Consider the following 23,402-nt stretch of genomic DNA (forward strand, 5'->3'; position numbering starts at 1 on the left):
AATATAAATTTCCAAAGTACAGAATATGGATTACAATGGCTTCCCCCCCATAATGTCCCTCCAACCTGCAACCCTCCCCTTTCCCACTCCCTCTCCCCTTCCATTCACATCAAGATTCATTTTCGATTCTCTTTATATACAGAAGATCAGTTTAGCATACATTAAGTAAAGATTTCAACAGTTTGCTCCCACACAGAAACATAAAGTGAAAAATACTGTTTGAGTACTCGTCATAGCATTAAATCTCAATGTACAGCACACTAAGGACAGAGATCCTACATGAGGAGTAAGTGCACAGTGAATCCTGTTGTTGACTTAACAAATTGACACTCTTGTTTATGGCATCAGTAATCAACCTAGGCTCTTGTCATGAGCTGCCAAGGCTATGGAAGCCCCCTGAGTTCACTGACTCTGATAATTTTTAGACAAGGCCATGGTCAAAGTGGAAGTTCTCTCCTCCCTTCAGGGAAAGGTACCTCCTTCTTTGATGACCCGTTCTTTCCACTGGGATCTCACTCACAGAGATCTTTCATTTAGGGTTTGTTTTTTTTTTTTTTTTCCCAGAGTGTCTTGGCTTTCCATGCCTGAAATACTCTCATGGGCATTTCAGCCGGATCCGCATGCCTTAAGGGCTGATTCTGAGGCCAGAGTGCTGTTAGGACATTTGCCATTCTATGGGTCTGCTGTGTATCTCACTTCCCATGTTGGATCATTCTCTCCCTTTTTGATTCTATCAGCTAGTATTTGCAGACACTAGTCTTGTTTATGTGATCCCTTTGGTTCTTAGTCCTATCATTACTATCAATTGTGAACAGAAATTGATCACTGGGACTAGTGAGATGGCATTGGTACATGCCACCTTGATGGGATTGAATTGGAGTCCCCTGGTATGTTTCTAACTCTACCGTTTGAGGTAAGTCAGCTTGAGGATGTCCCAAATTGTACATCTCTTCCCTCTCTTATTCCCACTCTTATATTTAACAGTGATCACTTTTCAGTTAAGTTTCAGCACTTAAGAAGAATTGTGTATTGATTACAGTATTCAACCAAAAGTATTAAGTAGAACAAACAAAAAAAAAATACTAAGAGGGATAACATATCAAGTTACTCATCAACAGTCAGGGTCAGGGCTGATCAAGTCACCGTTTCTCATAGTGTTCATTTCACTTTAACAGGTTTCCTTTTTGGTGCTCAGTTAGTTGTCACCTATCAAGGAGAACAAGTGGTATTTGTCCCTTTGGGATTGGCTTATTTCACTCAACATAATGTTTTCCAAATTCCTAACAGGGATCACTTTTCAGTTAAAATTTAAACACCTAAGAATAACTGTGTGTTAATTACAGAGTTCAACAAATGGTACTAAAACAAAACAAAAAAAATACTAAAATGGATAAAGTATTACATTCTGCATCAACCGTCAAGACAAGAGCTGATCAAGTCACTGTTTCTCATAGTGTCCATTTCACTTCAACAAGTTTCCCCTTTGGTGCTCAGTTAGTTGTCGCCAATCAGGGAGAACGTATGATATTTGTCCCTTTGGGACTGGCTTAATTCACTCAGCATGATGTTTTCCAAATTCTTAAATTGTTTTCAAAAGCAGTGCTGGACTGCAGTAAACCAATTCATCTAGAGCTGAAGCCTCTGGTTTAGCTAAATTTAGAAAAAGAGATAACCGAGAATCAAAAAGCAAGGTCCAGAAGATAGGACAGAGAATACAAGTATACTCATATACTATAAAATTTGGCATCAATAAGACTCAGGTTACCAGACTATCAAGGAATGTCATTAGAAAACCATAGATTTACTCCATAGAAATCAGGTCATTAAGCATATGTATGTACATATATAAATATATGCATATGTGATTTTCTTTAGGAGAAGATGAATATAAACCATACTCTGTTTTATGACAGCATTTTTTATTCATATAAAGAAGATATTATCGGAGTCTAGCATTGTGGCACAGAGGGTTAAGCCACGATCTGCGACACTAGCATCCCATAAGAGCACCAGTTTGAATCCCAGATGCTGTTCTTCCAATCCAGCTCCCCATCAATGCACCTGGGAAAGCAGTGGAAGATGGCCCAAGTGCCTGGGCCCCTGCCACCCAGATGGAGTTTCAGTCCCCTGGCTTCAGCCTGGCCCAGCCCAGCCTGTTGTGGCTGTTTGGGGAGTGAACCAGCAGATGGAAGATCTCTTTATCACCTTCTCTCTCTGTAACTCAAATAAATAAATTACATATTTTTAAATATTTTATTTATTTATTTGAGAGGCAGAGTTACAGAGGGAGGAAGAAACAGAGAGGTCTTCCATCCCCTGGTTCACTCCCCAAATGGACGCAATAGCTGGATCTGAGCCAATCTGAAGTCAGGAGCCAAGAGCTTCTTCTGGGTCTTCCACTCAGGTGCAGGTGTCTAAGCACTTGAGTCATCTTCCACTGCTTTCCTGGAACATAAACTGGTGCTCATGTGGGATGCTGGAAGCTCAACCTACTAAGCCATAGCACCAGCCCCAAAAACTCTTTTTTATTTTAAAAAAAGCATCCATGATTTTTCTTAAGTGCTAAAACTTAACTGAAAAGTGATCACTGTTAAATATAAGAGTGGGAATAAGAGAGGGAAGAGATGTACAATTTGGGACATCCTCAAGCTGACTTACCTCAAACGGTAGAGTTAGAAACATACCAGGGGATTCCAAATCAATCCCATCAAGGTGGCATGTACCAATGCCATCTCACTAGTCCCAGTGATCAATTTCTGTTCACAATTGATAGTAATGATAGGACTAAGAACCAAAGGGATCACATAAACAAGACTAGTGTCTGCAAATACTAGCTGATAGAATCAAAAAGGGAGAGAATGATCCAACATGGGAAGTGAGATACACAGCAGACCCATAGAATGGCAAATGTCCTAACAGCACTCTGGCCTCAGAATCAGCCCTTAAGGCATGCGGATCCGGCTGAAATGCCCATGAGAGTATTTCAGGCATGGAAAGCCAAGACACTCTGGGAAAAAAAAAAAAAAAAAACAAACCCTAAATGAAAGATCTCTGTGAGTGAGATCCCAGTGGAAAGAACGGGTCATCAAAGAAGGAGGTACCTTTCTCTGAAGGGAGGAGAGAACTTCCACTTTGACCATGGCCTTGTCTAAAAATTATCAGAGTCAGTGAACTCAGGGGGCTTCCATAGCCTTGGCAGCTCATGACAAGAGCCTAGGTTGATTACTGATGCCATAAACAAGAGTGTCAATTTGTTAAGTCAACAACAGGATTCACTGTGCATTTACTCCTCATGTAGGATCTCTGTCCTTAGTGTGCTGTACATTGAGATTTAATGCTATGACGAGTACTCAAACAGTATTTTTCACTTTATGTTTCTGTGTGGGAGCAAACTGTTGAAATCTTTACTTAATGTATGCTAAACTGATCTTCTGTATATAAAGAGAATCGAAAATGAATCTTGATGTGAATGGAAGGGGAGAGGGAGTGGGAAAGGGGAGGGTTGCAGGTTGGAGGGACGTTATGGGGGGGAAGCCATTGTAATCCATATTCTGTACTTTGGAAATTTATATTCATTAAATAAAAGTTAAAAAAAAAGCATCCAAAGACGGGCCAGTGTTGCATTATTACAGATCAAGCCACTGCTCTCAATACTGGTATCCCATATTAAAAGAAGACGACGACATTATTTCAGTGGAAACCTGGTATTGGTTTGTTTGTGCCGAACTTCATTCATCGTTATGATAGTAAACAAACATTTCAAAAAATTTTAAAAAATAGCTTAACCTGCTGTTAGGAAACCATCTTTCCTGGGACTGACATTATGGCACAGTGGATTAACCTACATGAGCACCAACTTGAGTGCAGCTGCCCCACTTCCCATCTAGTTCCTTCCTAATGTGCGTGGAAAATTAGCAGTAGATGGCCTAAATGCTTGTGCCCCTTCCATCCATGCAGGAATCCAGATGGAACTCCTGGCTCCTGGCTTTGACTTGAACCAGCTCTGGGTTGTTGTGGCGATTGGGGAGTGAACCAGCAGATAGAAGATTGTTCTGTTGCTCTCTCGCGAATTCCCTCTTTCTCTGTCTCTCTGTAACTCTTTCAAATAAATAACTAAATCTTTAAAAAGAACCATTCACTACATAATTTTATGGCTAGACCTAGTCTGTAAGCAGTCAGTTTACTTAATTCCTTTGGCCACAGGAATTATTTTAGAGATAAGTGAACAAGCACTTAACACCTAGAAGTCCAGTCCAAGTTAACAATATGTAATTCCAAGATTTTAGTTTTCATTTTGATAAATAACTTTTCTTTCCTTCTAGATTTCAACAGGGAAGGAAGAAGGTTGAAGCTTCTCCCAATAGATAGCCTAGAAATTAGACCAATACACACAGGAGAACAAACAAAACCTGAAACAGAACAGTTTTTCATGTGTCTGTTGGCCGTTTGGATTTCCTCTTTTGAAAAATGTCTATTGAGGTCCTTGGCCCATCTCTTAAGTGGGTTGCTTATTTTGTTGTTGTGGAGTTTCTTAATATTTTTGTAGATTCTGGTTTTTAATCCTTTATCAGTTGAATAATTTGCAAATATTTTCTCCCATTCTGTCAGTTGCCTCTTCACTTTCCTGACTGTTTCTTTTGCAGTACAGAAACTTCTCAATGTGATGTAATCCCAATTGTTAATTTTGGCTTTGACTGCCCATGCCTCTGGGGTCTTTTCCAAGAAGTCTTTGCCGGTGCCTGTATCTTGTGGGGTTTCCCCGATGTTCTCTAATAATTTGATGGTGTTGAGTCGTAGATTTAGATCTTTAATCCATGTTGAGTGGATTTTTGTATAAGGCGTAAAGTAGGGGTCTTGCTTCATACTTCTGCAGGTGGAAATCCAGTTTTCCCAGCACCATTTGTTGAACAGACTGTCCTTGCTCCAGGAATTGGTTTTAGCTCCTTGGTTAAATATAATGTTCAGGATCACTAGCCATCATGGAAATGCAAGCCAAAACCACAATGAGGTTTCACCTCACCCTGGTTAGAATGGCTTACATACAGAAATCAACTAACAACAGATGCTGGCGAGGATGTGGGGAAAAAGCACACTAATCCATTGTTGGTGGGAATGCAAACTGGTAAAGCCACTATGGAAGACAGTTTGGAGCTTTCTCAGAAATCTGAATATATCCCCACTACATGACGCAGCCAACCAACTTCTCGGAATTTACCCAAGGGAGATTAAATTGGCAAAAAAAGAGCTAACTGCACCTCAATGTTTATTGCAGCTCAATTCACAATAGCTAAGACTTGGAATCAACCTAAATGTCCATCAACGGAAGACTGGATAAAGAAATTATGGGATATGTACTATATAGAATACTACACAGCAGTAAAAAAAAAAAAGAAAAAGAAAACCGGTCGTTTGCAACAAAATGAAGGAATCTGGAAAACATCACGCTGAGTGAAATAAGCCAGTCCCAAAGGGACAAATCTCATATGTTCTCCCTGATCGGTGACAACTAACCAAGCACCATAAAGGAAACCTGTTGAAGTGAAATGCACACTATGAGAAACAGTGACTTGATCAGCCCTTGTCCTGACTGTAGAGGAACAACTTACTATTTTATTATTTTTATTATTTTCTTTTCTACTTAATACCATTGGTTGAACTCTTTACTTAACACACAATTATTCTTAGGAGTTTAAAACCAACTGAAAATTGATCCCTGTTAAAAGTAAGAGTGGGAATAAAGAGAGGGAGGAGATTTACAGTTTGGCACATGCTCACTTGGACTTACCCCTTAAGTGTAAAGCTAGAAACGTTGCATGGACTCCAAATCCCATTAAGTTGTCAGGTACTAATGCCATCTTACTAGTTAAAGTGATCAATTTAAGTTCAAAATTGATCATAAAGATAGGATTAAGTGTCAAAAGGATCATATAATAAGACCAGTGTCTGCTAATAATAATTGATAAAATTAAAAAGAGAGAACTACCCACAATGGGAAGCAGGATACCCAACAGACTCATAGAATGGCAATTTCCCTAATAAGCACTCTAGCCTCAGAATCAACCGTTACGTCATTCAGATACGGCTAAAAAGCTCATGAGAATTTCTCAGGCATGGAAAGCCAAGACACTCTGGCAAAAAATGATGTACATGAAAGATCTTTGTGAGTGAGATCCCAGGAGAAACAATGGGACATCAAAGGAGGAGGTACCATTCTCTGAAGGGAGAAGAGAACTTCCACTTTGACTATGGCCTTGTCTAAATAAGGTCGGAGTTTGTGGACTCAAGAGGCTCCCATAGCCTTGGCAACTCATGACAAGAGCCTTGGGTGATTATTGACGTGATAAATAAGAGTATCAATTGTTAAATCAACAACAGGAGACACTGTGCACTTACTCCCCATGTAGGATCTCTGTCCTTAATGTGTTGTACTATACGAATTAATGGTAAAACTAGTACTCAAACAGTACTTTATACTTTGTGTGTCTGTGAAGGTACAATCTGTTGAAATCTTTACTTAGTATATACTAAGTTGATCTTCTGTATATAAAGATAATTGAAAATGAATCTTAATGAAGAGTGGGATGGGAGAGGGAGTAGGAGATGGGATGGTTTGTGGGTGGAAGGGTGGTTATGGGGGGAAGAGCCGCTATAATCCAAAAGCTGTACTTTCGAAATTTATATTTATTTATTTATTTTAAAGATTTATTTATTTACTTGAAAGTCAGAGAATTCCAGAGAGAGAAGATGAGGCAGAGAGAGAGGTCTTCCCTCCATCCACTGGTTCACTCCCCAGTTAGCCGCAATGGCCGAGCTGCGCCAATCTGAAGTCAGGAGCCAAGAGCTTCTTCCGGGTCTCCCAGGCAGGTGCAGGGGCCCAAGGACTTGAGCCAACTTATACTGCTATCTCAGGCCAACACAGAGAGCTGGATTGGAAGTAGAGCGCCAGGACTCTTGTACTTTTGAAATTTATATTGATTAAATAAAAGTTTTCTAAAAAAATAATGAATTAAATATGCTAAAAAAAGAAACAGAATAAAACTTTTGGATCCTAAGTAAGACTATCTAGAATTTAAAAGAGGAATCTACTGCCATTACACACAGCATAGATGAATCTCAAAATCAGTATGCAGAAAGAAGCCAGACAGAAAAGAGTACATATTACATGATTCTATTTATATAGCAATCTGGAAAATGCAGACGAACTTAGAGTGACAAAGAGCAGATCAATGGTTGCCTAGGACCAAGGGTGGAAGCTCAGATAAACTGGAAAGTAGCACAGTCTTTTGGTGGGGGAGAATAATGCTCTGGATCTTCATAATGGAGGACATCCACCCATCCAAATGCAATGAATTATATGCCTTAAGAAGAGATAATTTGTGTATATAAATTACATCTTAATAAAATTGACTAAAACAAAAGCAAAACAGACAAAAAAATACAGTCAGTTGTCTGTGTCTGTGGGGGATTAGTTTTAGGATCCCTCATGCTCAAGTTCCTTACATAAAGTGAGTAGTATTCACAAATAACCTATGCACATCCTCCTGTATATTTTAAACATCTCCAAATTACCAATAATTCCTGATAAACAGTGAAACTGTGTAAATAGTTGTGATATGGTATTGTTTAGAATATAAGGAAAAAAAGTCAGAACATGTTTAGTGCAGTGCAGGCATTGTAGGCCTACCTATATATATATATATATATTTTTTTTTTTTTTGACAGGCAGAGTGGACAGTGAGAGAGAAAGAGACAGAGAGAAAGGTCTTCCTTTGCCGTTGGTTCACCCTCCAATGGCCGCCGTGGCCAGCGCGCTGCGGCCGGCGCACCGCGCTGATCCGATGGCAGGAGCCAGGAGCCAGGTGCTTTTCCTGGTCTCCCATGGGGTGCAGGGCCCAAGCACCTGGGCCATCCTCCACTGCACTCCCTGGCCACAGCAGAGGGCTGGCCTGGAAGAGGGGCAACTGGGACAGAATCCGGCGCCCCGACCGGGACTAGAACCCGGTGTGCCGGCGCCGCTAGGCGGAGGATTAGCCTAGTGAGCCGCGGCGCCGGCCGGCCTACCTATATTTTTAACCCATGAATTCATGAATGCAGAACCTGTGGATAGGAGCCAATTACATCTGAAAGTTAAACTCATCCTTGGTCTTTTCAGTTATGGGGCCAATAAATTTCATTTTTGCTCAAGCAAAAAAATTGAGGGTGTGGTTTTCTGACCCTCAAAACAAGAAAACACTATGATACAATTACATTCAGTTTACAGAATTTATCATGACAAGCAAATGTGCTAACATATTTCTGAAACAAAGTAAATAATGGCTGAAACAAAAGGGCTTCTATATGCTCAGTGACTCAGTTTCCTTTCTAAACAAAAAATACAATTCTCCAATAGTGCTATTTAACTGAGTTTTAATCTTTTCTAAGAATAGACTTCAACAATGTTTCTGAAGCCATTATTGTTTATGATCTATTACATAATGTTTTTCTAATCACTGCTTTAGTATTTTTTCTATTCACACATCTAACTGGACAAGAGAAAATATATAATTCTCCAAATAACATTATCAAACATTTAGATCGTTTTTCCACAACTTTTTTTTTTAAAAAAAATGCTGTTTTAAAAAATGCTCATAAGGGCATAGCACTGTGGCATAGCAAGTAAAGTGCTACAGTGCTGGCACCCCAATATGGGTGCCAGTTCGAATTCCAGCTGCTTCACTTCCAATCCAATTCCCTGCTAATGTGCCTGGGAAAGCAGTGGAAATGGTCCAAGTTCTTGGGCCCCTGCACCCATGTGGGAGACCCAGAAGAAGCTACAGGCTCCAGGTTTCAGATCGGCACAGCTCCGGCCATTGCAGCAAATTGGGGAGTGAACCAGTGGATGGAAGACCTCTCTCTCTGCCACTGCCTCTGCATCTCTGTAACTCTGCCTTTCAAATAAATAAATAAATCTTTTTTTAAAAAGTTTATGTTTTATCTACTTGAAAGACAGAGTACAGAGACAGATCTTCCATCTGCTGCTTCGCTCCCAAATGCCTGCAGCAGTGAGAGCTGTGCCAGGCTGAAGCCAGGAGCATGGAACTGCTTCTGGGTCTCCAACGTGGGTAGCAGGGTCCTAAGTCATGACCTTCTGCCTCCCTGGGTGCGTAACCACAGAGCTAGATCAGAACAGGATTGCTGGGACTGGTATCTGCACTCAGGATGCAGACATTCCAAATCGCTGCTTGATTTTCTGTGCCACAAAGCTTGCCACACTTACATAGTTTCAAATCAGTTTCTTTGGTTTTCTTCATGGTTCAGTAATCTTACTTTCTTATTTTAGTCTTATTTTCTTATTAAGTTTTACGATATCTTTTGGATCTTGAAATTTTCCATTTTTTCTTAAAGCTACATTTGGGCCGGCGCGGCGGCTCAATAGGCTAATCCTCTGCCTAGCGGCGCCAGCACACCAGGTTCTAGTCCCGGTCAGGTGCCGGATTCTGTCCCGGTTGCCCCTCTTCCAGGCCAGCTCTCTGCTATGGCCCGGGAAGGTAGTGGAGGATGGCCCAAGTGCTTGGGCCCTGCACCCGCATGGGAGACCAGGAGAAGCACCTGGCTCCTGCCTTCGGATCAGCGCAGCACGCCGGCCATGGCGGCCATTGGAGGGTGAAGCAACGGCAATGGAAGACCTCTTTGTCTCTCTCTCTCACTGTCCACTTTGCCTGTCCAAAAAAAAAAAAAAAAAAAGCTACATTGGAAAATATCAGTTGCGGAGAAACAGGAGTTATAAAAAACAGCATTATTTTAAGAAACAAGACCGATAGTTTCAAAATTGAAAAAACTTGGCATTTTCTTAAATGCATAGAGAGGAAAACTTAGAAATAGGGAAGTTGAACATTTATGAAACAAATTTACCTATTAGATTTTCACTAGGGAAGTATAAATCTTATATAACAGAATAAAGTGAATATACATAAATTAGGCTGAAACTTAGGTCACTGATTTATAGTGCTATCTAATGGGAATTGCTAGCAGGACAAAACTGACACACCCAACGGAAATAGTATATCAGGTTTCATGATTTAAGCTGTGCAATTTGAGTTTCTGGAAACAAATGTACTAATAGCTCTAAAAGAATCTTTTCTCTATTTTACTTCCTCCTCAGTAGTCATAGAAAATTAGAAAAAAGGGAAGATTTTAAATCAAATTATTACTTTATTGCTCAGTACAAAAAAGAATCTGATCAAAGCATCCTGATCCATGCTAATCTACATACACTATAGTAGTATTACAAGTCCTTGTTAACATATTTTACTTATTATATAATTTATGGCCCCTTAAAATAATTTACTACTTTTCTATGTTTAGAAAATCTTTTGCCTTTTCCTAAATGCTTTCATATTTTAAAAATTCAGTTGTTAGTAATTTTCCTTAAGGTACTGTCTGTAGCTGACCCTTCATCACTTAGATGGATGCCTCCATGAAAATTACTCAATTTTTGAATGGAATATTATTTTTTGCATTTTTAAGCAATTATACTAGTTAAATTTACTTTTTAATAATGCAATAGGTATATTGTCAGTTGTCTCCATTTGGAAAAATGTATTTGAAATCCATTGAGATACTGGGATTAGGACATACATATATGTGTTACCATCATGGAGTATTAAGTATGTTAAAATACTATTTAAATGTTTTTGTAAAGTCTATTTTTGCTCTATGTATTTGGTGACTTACAATAAGCATTTAATTCTTTATTTGACTCAGTGATTTCTTTGTGATTTACCACACTAACAACTAGCAAAACTACTATCAAAGGATTAACAAATACCTAAAGAAAATAACACCTAGAATAGGGGTTATTAATTTGGGGTTCATGGATGGGCTTTAGGTAAGAATACACTCCTTGAAATTATATGCATACTTCTGTGCATGTTTGTGATTTTTTAAGAGAAAAGACAAAATTTGCATGGGCTTTTCAAAACAGTCTCATATATAAAATGTTAAGAAAAACACCCTAGTTATATGGAGAAGTAAATTTCAATTTCTTGTCAAAAGATGGAATTACTCCTTTTACATGTCAATCAGGCTTGACATTAACAGTAATCTCATAGACTGTCCTGCTACTACCACTATAAACAAGAATTTGAATGTAGAAAGAATCCATCACAGAGTAAATGACATGTGGGTGTGCCTACTGTACTAAAGAATTAAGAGGTTTCACAATAAAAAATACTAAAACAAACCAGAAAAAACCTCAAGCTTATTAAACTAAAGTTAGAAGGAATGTCACAAATTAAGAATAATAAAATTTATATAATATGTCATATGAATGCCATAAAGTAATAAGAAATGTAAAAATAATTATTTAAAAGGCATATGTCTATAAATTGGAAACAGTTAAGTAATGATAGGTAAGTTGAAACATCAATCTATTTCCAAACCACTAGAGGCATAAATAAATCTAAAGATAAAGTTTACATTTGTAAATTTATAAAAATTTTTAAACTCATAAGAAATCACATTTGTAAATTTATTAAAAAATTAAAGTTAAAAGAATTCTTATAAAGCCAAAAAATTATAAAATACTGAAGACTGCTACAAGACAAACAAAAGAATACAAAATAATACATTTTATAACACATTATGCTCATGTAATTTTCTTGCACCTTCTATCAAAAAAGTATATGAATTTCAATTTTTTAGAACCTTCCTTCAATTATGAAAGAAAATACATTTCTGCAGTAAAATTTGACTGCTTTTCACCAACATTTTCTAGGCAGTGAACAAAAAGCAAAACACTTTTGAGAAAATATCTAATCACTATGATATCTGAACAGCTATGTTAAAGTAAAATTTATAGATTATATAAATTCTACATTACCTTATGCACATATATAAATTTATGTAGGGTAAAATGTATAAATAAGAGAAGAGAATTAAATGCTTGCAACAGAAAACAAAAGTGTAAAGTTTAGGTTTCTTTTTTTTTTGTACTATAAAAAAACCCAGCCATCATGAAGGCCTGTGCCATTCTTAGGCCACTTTCAGGCAGATTCTGAAAAGCTGGAAAGTAAACACAGGTGTTTTAAAACTAGAGCTGCTGTCACGGACAACCACAAACACCCTTAACTCTGATGTGGCAACGCCTCTTTCCCCGCCCTCTGTTTTTTAAAGCAATGCCAGAAAAGAAAATGTCAAATGTTTCACCTTTCAACACCTCAGAATAAGTAAGAGCTTAAAGTATTGTTTCGCAAATCTCTAGCAAATAGATCGTATTTTTTCAGTGCTTTTAAATGTAGCCAATTAAATATTAATTGCATAAAATAAAAATAACTTCTTAAAGAATTACTACCATACCAAACCTACATCCCCTCTGCTGCTATGTTTTGTAGAAATTTCTTTGGTTTCTAAAAGCAAAATCTTTTGTTTGATCATATTTAGGTTGTTTATTAAGTTTACAAAAAATAGGTGATTTTTTCCCATGGGAAGTTTAACTCACAAATCAGAAATAATAAGAATCTTAAAAAAGTTAGAGGTTTAATTAAAATATATGATACTCTTTAGAGAACTGTGTCTTAACAGGTACCTATAAAGAAATAAAAATTATCATTTTCAGTCAAAAACAAAGTAAAATAATTTCCAAATTGCTGCAAAATGTGGAACTTACATTCATAACTGTAATCAATAAAATATTAACCTAATCACTGTAATAGAATAAAATAGCCACAAAAAGCAGGCATAAAATTCATTCGGAATTGATGCAACTACCTAACTAGCAAATATATAAATTAAAGTTTGAATTCCTTAAATTTTAAAACAAATATTAAAATCAGGTGCTGTTAAGAGAATGGCCAAGTATTCTATCAGTTCCCAAATTAATTGTGGAGATTTGAGAAATTTTGCCCTACCCTCAGAATCTCATAAATAAGTCCTTTGTGCAATTCAAATAAGAACTATTCTGTGAAAACACATTGTGTATTTGGTTATTCATAAGATACTACAGTTTCCATATTGCTCTAAGCTCTTAATAAAAGGAGCTATCTGCATTATTTTTAAATGATAAAAGAAAAATCAACAGGAATATAAATTTCAAACAAATAATAATTTTATGTCAATATCCACGTTTCTTCAAAAATTTCCTCAGACATTTTATGATTTTCTCCCATATTACCTTTTTATAATGTGTGAAGCACTAATAGTAGAGCTGCATGATATTTGGCTAATCAGAGGCAATCAACTATAAATGAGAGAAAAGCAAATAAACGTTTATCTGCTCATTCAGATCCACCCATGCATTGCTTCATCTCACATGTGAAGGACATTATACAGCATTAAAAGACAAAATAATAATGTTCAGTTATGACATAAACCAGCAAACTAAAGAAATTCAGTATTAAGTTTGACAGTTTCTAACTGAGTCCACTGTACTTTGGTATTATTATACACACGGTACCTACAGACACAAAGGAGCGAGGTAAGGGCAGTGTGTCGGCCTTAAAGTTAATTTCCTTGCTTTTGTTGGTTTATATTACCATCTAATATTACGTAAACAATCTGTTTCTAGGCAATTTATTTCTTCCTCTGCCATGATGAGCTGAGTTCATTTGTACGCTAAATATCTTTCAGCATGTAAAAAATCCAGTTTAACAGCAAGTGCAGCAAAAGCTGATAAAGGAATGTCATTTAAAAATCAAGTTAACAAAAATATAAGACAAACTTTGCTTGATTTGAAAGGACACTATTATACTTTAAAATTTCTAAAAGGGGAAGATATTTAAAATAACTTATCAAAAACAAATAGTTCACCTTAGAATACTCAGGGGTTATTAGTAATTATTTCTTGATCTTTCTCGAGGTAATTAGCTAAATATTTATGGATCTAGATAAAAAGCACCATAAATTACTAAGTTAAATTACAGAATCTAGTAGTATAATAAATGAATTTCAAAGGGTCACACACAGTTAAAAGCTGACTATCATATAATAGAGAGAAAATACAATGGACAAATGCACTTTCTTTGGTCACTGTGATCATGACAATTTCATTAACCTCTTGTTCTAGTTAAAAAGAATAATCACTTTAGAATTTAAAATGAATAATTTATATAATAAACCAGTTAAAATAGTTACTTTTAGGAATGACAGAAATGTTGAGATATCTTTGAAGTAAAATGTACAAAAATGATTCTGGACTTAAAATAGCAAGTATAAAAAAGGAGTGAAGATTTAACTAGATAGTTATAAACCACAAACAATATAGGAAACAGGATACTAGACTATACTGGAAATACTTCCATGGACTACACTGTATGATTTTATGAAGTTATCAAGGAAGTAGAAGTAAGGTACTATAAATGCCATTGAAATCCAAATTTGGTTGTGCAAGATTCTACGTTAACATTTTCTAAACAAAAGGCTACAAGTTATCAAAACTTCCAGAGGCTTCCATTCATCTAAAAATATAGGATTTCTATCAAGATTGTGAAATGTAGTCTACATATATTTAATATAAATATAAAAGACTAAAAACTTTAGCAATGTGCTTTTTGTATTGAATTTAAATATTAAACAATATATTAAAGATCTTTAAAAATGTCTCTATGAGTCACTCGGCAAGAGTGATTTTCCAAGATGCCTTTTTTGTTTCAGTTAAAATTAAAATCCATGCTGTCTAATCCTTGGAGTCAATTTGTAATTAAGGGGATTTGATGAGAGACCAGGCACTGAATTAATGATAAAATTTAATATCTGTTTTAATGCATCAACATTACAGAAAAACTATCCAACACAGAACAACACAATAAAATCATTTTGTTATAGAGGGCAGACTATATCTATGTCAGTTTGTGAATGATAGATTTTTGAAAATAAGTGAGCATGATTAAGTTCTATAGATGCACTGAGAAGACTGGTGTATCTGAAAATCAACACTCATGTTAAAAATACTATTAGAATAAAGATTTATTTGGTACCAAAAACAACATTGGTTTATGCGGTTACTTTTATTAAGAATTTCATATAATCTCCAATAAAAACTCAACTGTTTTCCATATCATGTCTCAAATCAGAAACATTGTGACTTACTAGCTAAAGTCAATAATTGTATTTGACAAACCAAAGTTTGTTTGCTTAAAATACATTTCTAGTTTGGAAAGTATAGCTTTTAAACATCCATGAAATTAAACATTATAGTGTTTAAATAAACACCTAGATCTTGTATTATTATGTCACAATTTATAAGAGAATTTAATGTATCACCTTTTCAAGTCATTTTTTGGGGACAACTTCATGTAGAATTTTTTACTGCAAACAGCTAACACTGAAAGAGAAAAATTTCATTTGACCAAAATTGTCCATGTATCCTCATCCAATTTATCCTTAAAATGTCAAAAATGCACTAAAAAGACATAAATCTGGTAATGCCACCAAATACTGTCACCAGCATAATACAGAGATTGAGTAGAAAATTAAATATAAATAAAATTTAAAAGCACAGTTGGTATTGTTTTAAGAATAAAAACATTTAGCCGGCGCCGTGGCTCAATAGGCTAATCCTCCACCTTGCGGCGCCGGCACACCGGGTTCTAGTCCCGGTTGGGGCGCCGGATTCTGTCCCGGTTGCCCCTCTTCCAGGCCAGCTCTCTGCTATGGCCAGGGAGTGCAGTGGAGGATGGCCCAGGTGCTTGGGCCCTGCACCCCATGGGAGACCAGGAAAAGCACCTGGCTCCTGGCTCCTGCCAGGATCAGCGCGGTGCGCCGGCTGCAGCGGAGGCCATTGGAGGGTGAACCAACGGCAAAGGAAGACCTTTCTCTCTCTGTCTCTCTCTCTCACTGTCCACTCTGCCTGTCAAAAAAAAAAAAAAAAAAAAAAAAAAAAAAAAAAAGAATAAAAACATTTGATAGACCTAAAAGAAAGCTGGGGAAGTATTTCATCCCTATTTTACTTTCCAAACATAAAGGCCACGTAGGGCAAGGTTTCAAATTCAGAGAAAGATATTCCAATTCAGTAGACTTTGGGACAGACCCAGATTTCTTATTTTTAAAATATTCTTTTGATGACTCTAATACATGTCTCAGTAATGAATATTTACCTGTAATCGTTACCAAACAACAATGAACTGGATCTCTCGAATGTATTGCTTTTAAGATGATCTAGGTTATTGTTCTCAACAATATATCATGAACACTTGCTCCTCTACCAAAATTCTATAGGTCAGGATAAAAAGGAAGGAGATGATAAATGGGTGAGACCCAAAGGCAAGGAGAGTAGGAACGAAGGCACTCACTGTTGATGTGTCAAAGATAGGAAAGGCCTGGGAGGAAGACTTGGAGAACTGACAGTTCCTCATTTACTTTCAGGTCAGTGCTCATTTTCCAGCTAATACAATTTTATTCTACCATCCAAATTTCTCTCATGTTGACCGCAGACTAAAGTACTATCACCAAAATAAGTCAATATTAACTGGGTATAGGAAGATACAGGGCAGATATTTTAATCAGAGGAAATAGGTCCAATAACCAGGTGATGAAGACTATATTCTCCATTGTAATCACCTATACACTAGGGAGAAGCTATACACACAAGAGTTGTTTCAATATTTTGTATATGCTATTGAAAAGCTTCAGATATAAAAAATGCTCTGACATAAAGGACAAAGAAAATTAAATGTTACGTATTAAGAATTAAGATCTACAGGAACACCCCACCCCCCAAAAAAAAGATCATGTAGATATGTATTTATAGATAGGGATCTTCATAACAAAGGTAAGTTATTCCATTTTTGTATAACATTTTGTATAACATTTGTTATAATGTTGAGAAAAAAGCCAAGAATCACTGGCTTCAATTTGATATTCTAATGGAAGAGACTTGAGAACATAGCTGGTAGGAAAGAAGAAGGATATTAAAGGGAATGGGCAATTACAACAAAAGTCTATAGAATTTTGGCAGAGCTGCTGAAAATGTTCTAAAATTAGGTTGTAGTAACAGTTGAACAAATGTGTGGATATACTAAAAACACTGATATTATATTCTAAGTGAATTTTGTGGTTTATGAAATAAATATCAGTAATACTGAAATATCTCTCTCCCAAGAGAAAAAACTCTCCAGGAAACAAAAGCCAGTAGAAAACTTGGGAAAAACATTAACATATATACACATACACACACAAACACATAAACACATATACACATATACAGTCTTCATAGAATTCAGGGGAATGCATATTGTAAAAAAAAAAAACTATGCCTGAATTTCAAAATAATTTGTATCAAAATAAACTTAACTTCAATTCAATTTTCCATGAACTTTTTGAAGTACATTTGTATGTGTGTGTATATATGTATATATATATTGTGTGTTTGCTTGTTTATTTATACTCTCATACATGCTTCCTCTAACACGTCTTGAACATATGAAAAAACTACATCCCAATTTTTTTTTTGGACAGGCAGAGTGGACAGTGAGAGAGAAAGAGACAGAGAGAAAGGTCTTCCTTTGCCGTTGGTTCACCCTCCAATGGCCGCCGCGGCCAGCGCACCGCACTGATCCGATGGCAGGAGCCAGGTACTTCTCCTGGTCTCCCGTGGGGTGCAGGGCCCAAGCACTTGGGCCATCCTCCACTGCACTCCCGGGCCATAGCAGAGAGCTGGCCTGGAAGAGGGGCAACCAGGACAGAATCTGGCGCCCCGACTGGGACTAGAACCCGGTGTGCCGGTGCCGCAAGGCGGAGGATTAGCCTAGTGAGCCGCGGCGCCGGCCCCAACATCCCAATTGACTTCTCATTAGAAATGCCCAAATCAAAACTAAACAAAAACTCCTCATGTAGTAAAAAATAAATAAAACTCTAGTTCAATTTCATTTCAGTTAAATAATATGAAAATTAAGCCAAATTGCCAGGATTCAGACCTGAAGTTCACCAAGTATTACTACCCCATAACACTGGTCAAGTCTATTAGCTCCATGTTCCTCAGTTTGTTTACCATAAAATAGGAATAGTTATACCATCTATTTCACAGGGTCACTTTGAGGCTCATATGCTTTTTTTAAAAAAAAGATATATTTATTTTATTTAAAGGTAGAGTTATATATAGAGAGGCAAAGATAGAAAGAGAGATCTTCCATCTGCTGGTTCACTCCCAAAATGGCTTCAATGGTCAGAGCTGAACCAGATTGGAGCAACGAGCAGGGAGCTTATTCTGGGTGTCCCACATGGGTACAGGGGCCCAAGCACTTGGGCCATCTTCTGCTGCTTTCCCAGGCACATTAGCAGAGATCTGGATCGGAAGTGAAGCATCAGGGACTTGAACAGGCACCCATATAGGATGCCGGTGCTGCAGGTGGCAGATTAACTTGCTATGCCACAGGGCTGGCTCCACACATGCTTTAATATAATAAAAGTGTTAAGAATATTACCTGGCACTTAGGGAGTGTCTTATGAAGGCAGACTATTATAAATATAATTGTAAAATTCCCAGGAAAACAATAACAAAGCAAATCCAACAGATTATTCAAGGAATTCTCAATATCAATAGCTCAGCAAAATTCGTTATATCTACTAACAAAAACTTGTGAAAACAGTTGTCAAAAGAAACTACTTAAATATGATACAATATGCTTTTCAAATTCTAACAGTAGTTGGAAAGCTTTTTTCAGCCTAGGAAGCAAAAAGATAGAATAAACATCACTCTATGTTATCAATAAGAAAAACTGAGTAAAGTACAGTCATTACTTTTCATGAACCCATCAGACAGCCAACCTCACAAGGCAACCAAACACTGAGTTTCAAGGAGGGACTAGTCTCCCAGGAGAAAGGGAATGAATGGACTAGCTCACCTGGGCCACAGCCTGGGGGGAAAATGGGCCAGCCACCACTGAGTTTTTAGGAATATTTGACAAAAGGATACTTTATATTCACTCAAGGCTCTTTTACACAGATATCCACTGCCTATTCATGAGAAATACCAAGGACAGGGTAGGAGCTCAGAGACAGGTTCTCTAGGTAATGCAGGTAGGCAAGGGGTAAGGAAGAGATTGAGTGTAGTTATGGAAAAGGGCAAAAAATCACTTCTACCCAAAAGTGATATGCAGCTAAAAGAAGGGCAAAAACCACAGAGGACATAGGAAAAACTCAATGTTTGGGGAATGATTGAAGAAGAAACTCCTTCTAGCTCTGGGTGAGTGGAAGAAATAGATTTGGGCCCAAGATTCTATACCAATACCACTAGATAGCTTGTACCACTGAGAATGAAAATTCTCTCCTGTAGAAGACGTGCCATAGATAAAAACCAGAGTTTGTTAACTTGGAAAAGAATTCTGAGAAAAGCCTTGCTCCAAAGACCAAGTTACATGAGGACTCTCAAGTTTGAAGCAGAGAACTCCAAATCCTTGGGCCCCTGCACCTGCATGGGGGACCTGGAAGAAGCTCCTGGCTTCTGGCTTCAGATCGGTGCAGCTCCAGCCTTTGTGGCCAATTGGGGAGTGAACCAGTGGAAGAAGACTCACTCACTCTCTCCTTCCCTCCCTCCCTCCCTCCCTCTCTCTCTCTCTCTCTCTCCTTCTTTCTCTTTTCCTCTCCTCTCTCTGTGTAACTCTGACTTTCAAATATATAGATAAATCCTTTATAAAAAAAAAGAAATAATGTACGGGGGTATGTACTGTGGTGTAGCGGATAAAGCTGCCACCTGCAGTGCTGGCATCTCATATAGGTGGAGGTTCAAGTTCCGGCTGCACCATTTCCAATCCAGCTCTCTGCAATGGCATGGGGAAGCAGTAGAAGGGTCCTTGTACCCACATGGGAGATCCAGAAGAAGCTTCAGGCTCCTGGCTTCAGATTGGCTCAGCTTTGGCCATTGCAGTCATTTGGGGAGTGAACCAGTAGATGGAAGACCTCGCTCTCTCTGTGCCTCTGCTTCTGTAACTCCACCTTCCCTTTCAAATAAATAAATCGTTTTTTAAAAAAAGAAAAGAAATAATGTATAGTCCTAAAAAATCATCTCTGATACAACATTTCTCAGAAAACTATTAAAAAATGTGCTTCATCAAAAGGAAAGAATAAATAAAGAAGTAATAGAGGACCCAGGAAATAGGGAATCATTATAGGAGAAATTAAGGAATCCACAAATGGCATTCAAAGCAAGTTTCAAAATCAATAATGTGGCTGGCGCTGCAGCTCACTAGGCTAATCCTCCACCTGCGGCACCGGCACCCTGGGTTCTAGTCCCGGTTGGGGTGCCGAATTCTGTCCTGGTTGCTCCTCTTCCAGTCCAGTTCTCTGCTGTGGCCCGGGAAGGCAGTGCCGAGGATGGCCCAAGTGCTTGGGCCTTGCACCCGCATGGGAGACCAGGAAGAAGCACCTGGCTCCTGGCTTCGGATCGGTGCAATGCATCGGCCGTAGTGGCCATTTGGAGGGTGAACCAATGGAAGGAAGACCTTTCTCTCTGTCTCTCTCTCTTATTATCTAACTCTGCCTGCAAAAAAAAAAAAAAAAAAAAAAAATGCGCTAGACCTACAGAACAATGAGTCCAGATCCTCTTTAAAAATGTAATAATTTGGGGCTGGCACTGTGGCGTGGGCATATGGGCACCGGTTTGAGTCCTGGCTGCTCCACTTCCAACCCAGCTCTCTGCTATGGCCTGGGAAGGCAGTGGAAGATGGCCTGAGTCCTTGGGCCCCTGTGTCCACGTGGGAGACATGGAAGAAACTCCTGGCTCCTGGCTTCGGATCAGCACAGCTCCAGCTGTTGCGGCCAATTGAAGAGTAAACCAGCGGATGGAGGACCTCTCTCTCTCTCTCTGCCTCTCCTTTTCTTTCTGTGTAACTCTGACTTTCAAATAAATAAATTTTTTTAAAAAAGTAATACTTTTTTTTGACAGGCAGAATGGACAGTGAGAGAGAGAGACAAAGGTCTTCCTTTGCTGTTGGTTTACCCTCCAATGGCTGCTGCAGCCGGCACACCGCGCTAATCCGAAGCCAGGAGCCAGGTGCTTCTCCTGGTCTCCCATGGGGTGCAGGGCCCAAGCACTTGGGCCATCCTCCACTGCCCTCCAGGGCCACAGCAGAGAGCTGGCCTGAAAGAGGGACAACCGGGACAGAATCTGGTGCCCCGATCAGGACTAGAACCCGGGGTGCCGTCGCCACAGGCGGAGGATTAGCCTATTGAGCCACGGTGCCGGCCAAAAAAGTAATACTTTTAGATAACTTCATGCATGCTGGTCACAGACAAGGGACTGTACTCAGGACAGCAAAAGGCATGAGCTTCATGGTTGCATTAGTTCCCTTTGCCCCATAAGTCACAAGGGAACCTGCAGAGGGGCTTGAGTGGACACTGCACACACAGGGCATTTGCACTAAATTTCTCTACATCTGGAGAACTCCAAGCTTAGGCAACTGAAATCTTTTATAATATACTTCAAGAAAGTCTGCCCAACCTTTGCCTAAGAGGAAGACATTACTTTAAGGTACTGGAAAGTAAACAAGTCTACCATCCCCTTTAAAAGGAGGCACTATCTTTACATTCCAAAGCTATTCACTAAAAGAATGCCCCCTAAAACCTACTGTGGAACAAAGGTTAGTGTCTCTGTAAGACATGTAGAAACATAAAAATCCCATGGGAAAATGGCCTCTTAACGTGGTTAATTTAGGGGATGAAAATAAGTTTTTTAAAAAATTGAACAGAGAATATGGAAGACCTCTCTCTCTCTCACTCTGTGCCTCTGCCTCTCTGTAACTTTGCCTTTCAAATAAATAAATAAATATTTAAAAAAAAGAATCAGGAGGTCATCAATTCAGAATATTTTACAAATATATATTGTTGAATAAACGAGTAAAACTATGACTAAGCACTACAAATTCATAAAAATCATGTTATTTTCTAATTTGAAGGGTCATGAATGTTATCTAACTCCCTCTTTGAAGACTTAAAATGACTTGACAAAGACTATTTGTTCATGGCAGGCCAAATACAAGAAAACAATGTTATTACTACCATATCATATGAAGCACTGGTATATTGTATCATACTTTATAAATATATTGACATACTTTTATCAACTGAAGCAATATTCCTGCCCTGATTATCTGACAAGTTAGAGAGCCAATATACACAGCATTTAACTGAATTTCCCATGTCAGACAACTGGTAAGTTGGAATAAGTTCAAAAATCTATTACTGATTTATCGGGTTCTAGGAGTTCCTGAAGGTGAGGAAAGAGGGAAAGGATTAGAAAGCAATTTTAGTGAAATAATAACAGAAAAAGTTCCTTAATTTAGAGAAAGAAAGGGATATCCAAGTACAGGAAGCACATAGAACTCTTAACAGACATGACCACAAAAGATGTTCACCATGACACATTGTAATCAAATTCTCCACAGTAAAACACAAAGAGAAGATTCTAAAATGTGCAGAAGAGAAATTCCAGATTACTTTCAGAGGATCTCCAATTAGACTCACGGCAGACTTCTCATCAGAAACCCTATAGGCCAAGAGAGAATGGTGAGATATAGTCCAAGCTGTCAACCCAGAATGCTATACCCTGCAAAGCTCTCATTTATGAACAAAGGTGAAATAAAGACTTTCCATGACAAACAGAAACTGAAAGAATTTTTCATCACCTGTCCAGCCCTGCAGAAGATACTTAAGGATGAGCTACACACAGAAAAACAGAAACATTGTCATCACTACAGAAGAAGGTGGAAGAAGGAAAGCTTCCAGTAAAAGTACAAAGGAAATCCAAGTAAAAATGAGAATATTTATGGAAAATTGGCATGACAAAGCCATTACTTATCAATAGTAACCTTGAATGTAAAAGGCCTTAACTCTCCAGTTAAAAGACACAGACTGGCTGAATGGAATCAAAAACAAAGCCCATATATTTGCTGCCTACAAGAAACACATCTCACCAACAAAGATGCACACAGACTGAAAGAGAAAGGATGGAAAAAGATATTCCATGCCAACAGAAACTAAAAAAGAGCTTGTGTATCCATTCTAATATCAGACAAAATAGACTTTAACACACAAAAACTGTTAAAAGAGTCAAAGAAGGGCACTATGTAATGATTAAGGGATCAATTCAACAGGAACATGTGAATATTATAAATGTATATGCACCTGGGTATTTAAAAGACATAGACTGAAATACAACAGTAATGGGGGATTTCACTGCCCCAATTTCAGCAATGGACAGATCAACCAGATGAAAATCAGCAAGGAAATAGCAGATTTATATGACACTATAGACCAAATGGACCTAACAGATGTCTACAGAACTTTTCATCCTACAGTTGCAGAATGCACATTCATCTCACTTGTGCATGGTACCTTCTCTAGGACTGACTACATGCTAGGCTATAAATCAAGTCTCAGCAAATTAAAAAAAAAATCATACCATGCATCTTCTCTGGACACCAGCAAATGAAGCT

General features: G+C 38.0%; 1 protein-coding gene across 10 annotated transcripts in view; it reads right to left on the minus strand.

Moving 5' to 3' along the window:
• MIPOL1 (mirror-image polydactyly 1) overlaps nt 1–23,402 on the minus strand; it is a 341,984-nt gene that overhangs the window by 153,192 nt on the left and 165,390 nt on the right. The window contains exon 12 of one of the 10 annotated variants that reach the window (XM_089309340.1): nt 19,547–19,905. The exons of 8 other annotated variants lie outside the window; for them this stretch is intronic. In XM_089309340.1, coding sequence (XP_089165466.1) covers nt 19,819–19,905 — 87 coding nt within the window. In that variant the 3' untranslated portion in view covers nt 19,547–19,818. Of the gene's footprint in view, nt 1–19,546; nt 19,911–23,402 lie in introns of those variants that run through there. One more of the 10 variants, XM_089309339.1, reaches the window with a different exon arrangement.

Source organism: Oryctolagus cuniculus, chromosome 12 (assembly GCF_051225735.1).
Source record: "Oryctolagus cuniculus isolate XC-2025 breed Fujian yellow rabbit chromosome 12, ASM5122573v1, whole genome shotgun sequence".
Classification (NCBI taxonomy): Eukaryota; Metazoa; Chordata; class Mammalia; order Lagomorpha; family Leporidae; genus Oryctolagus; species Oryctolagus cuniculus.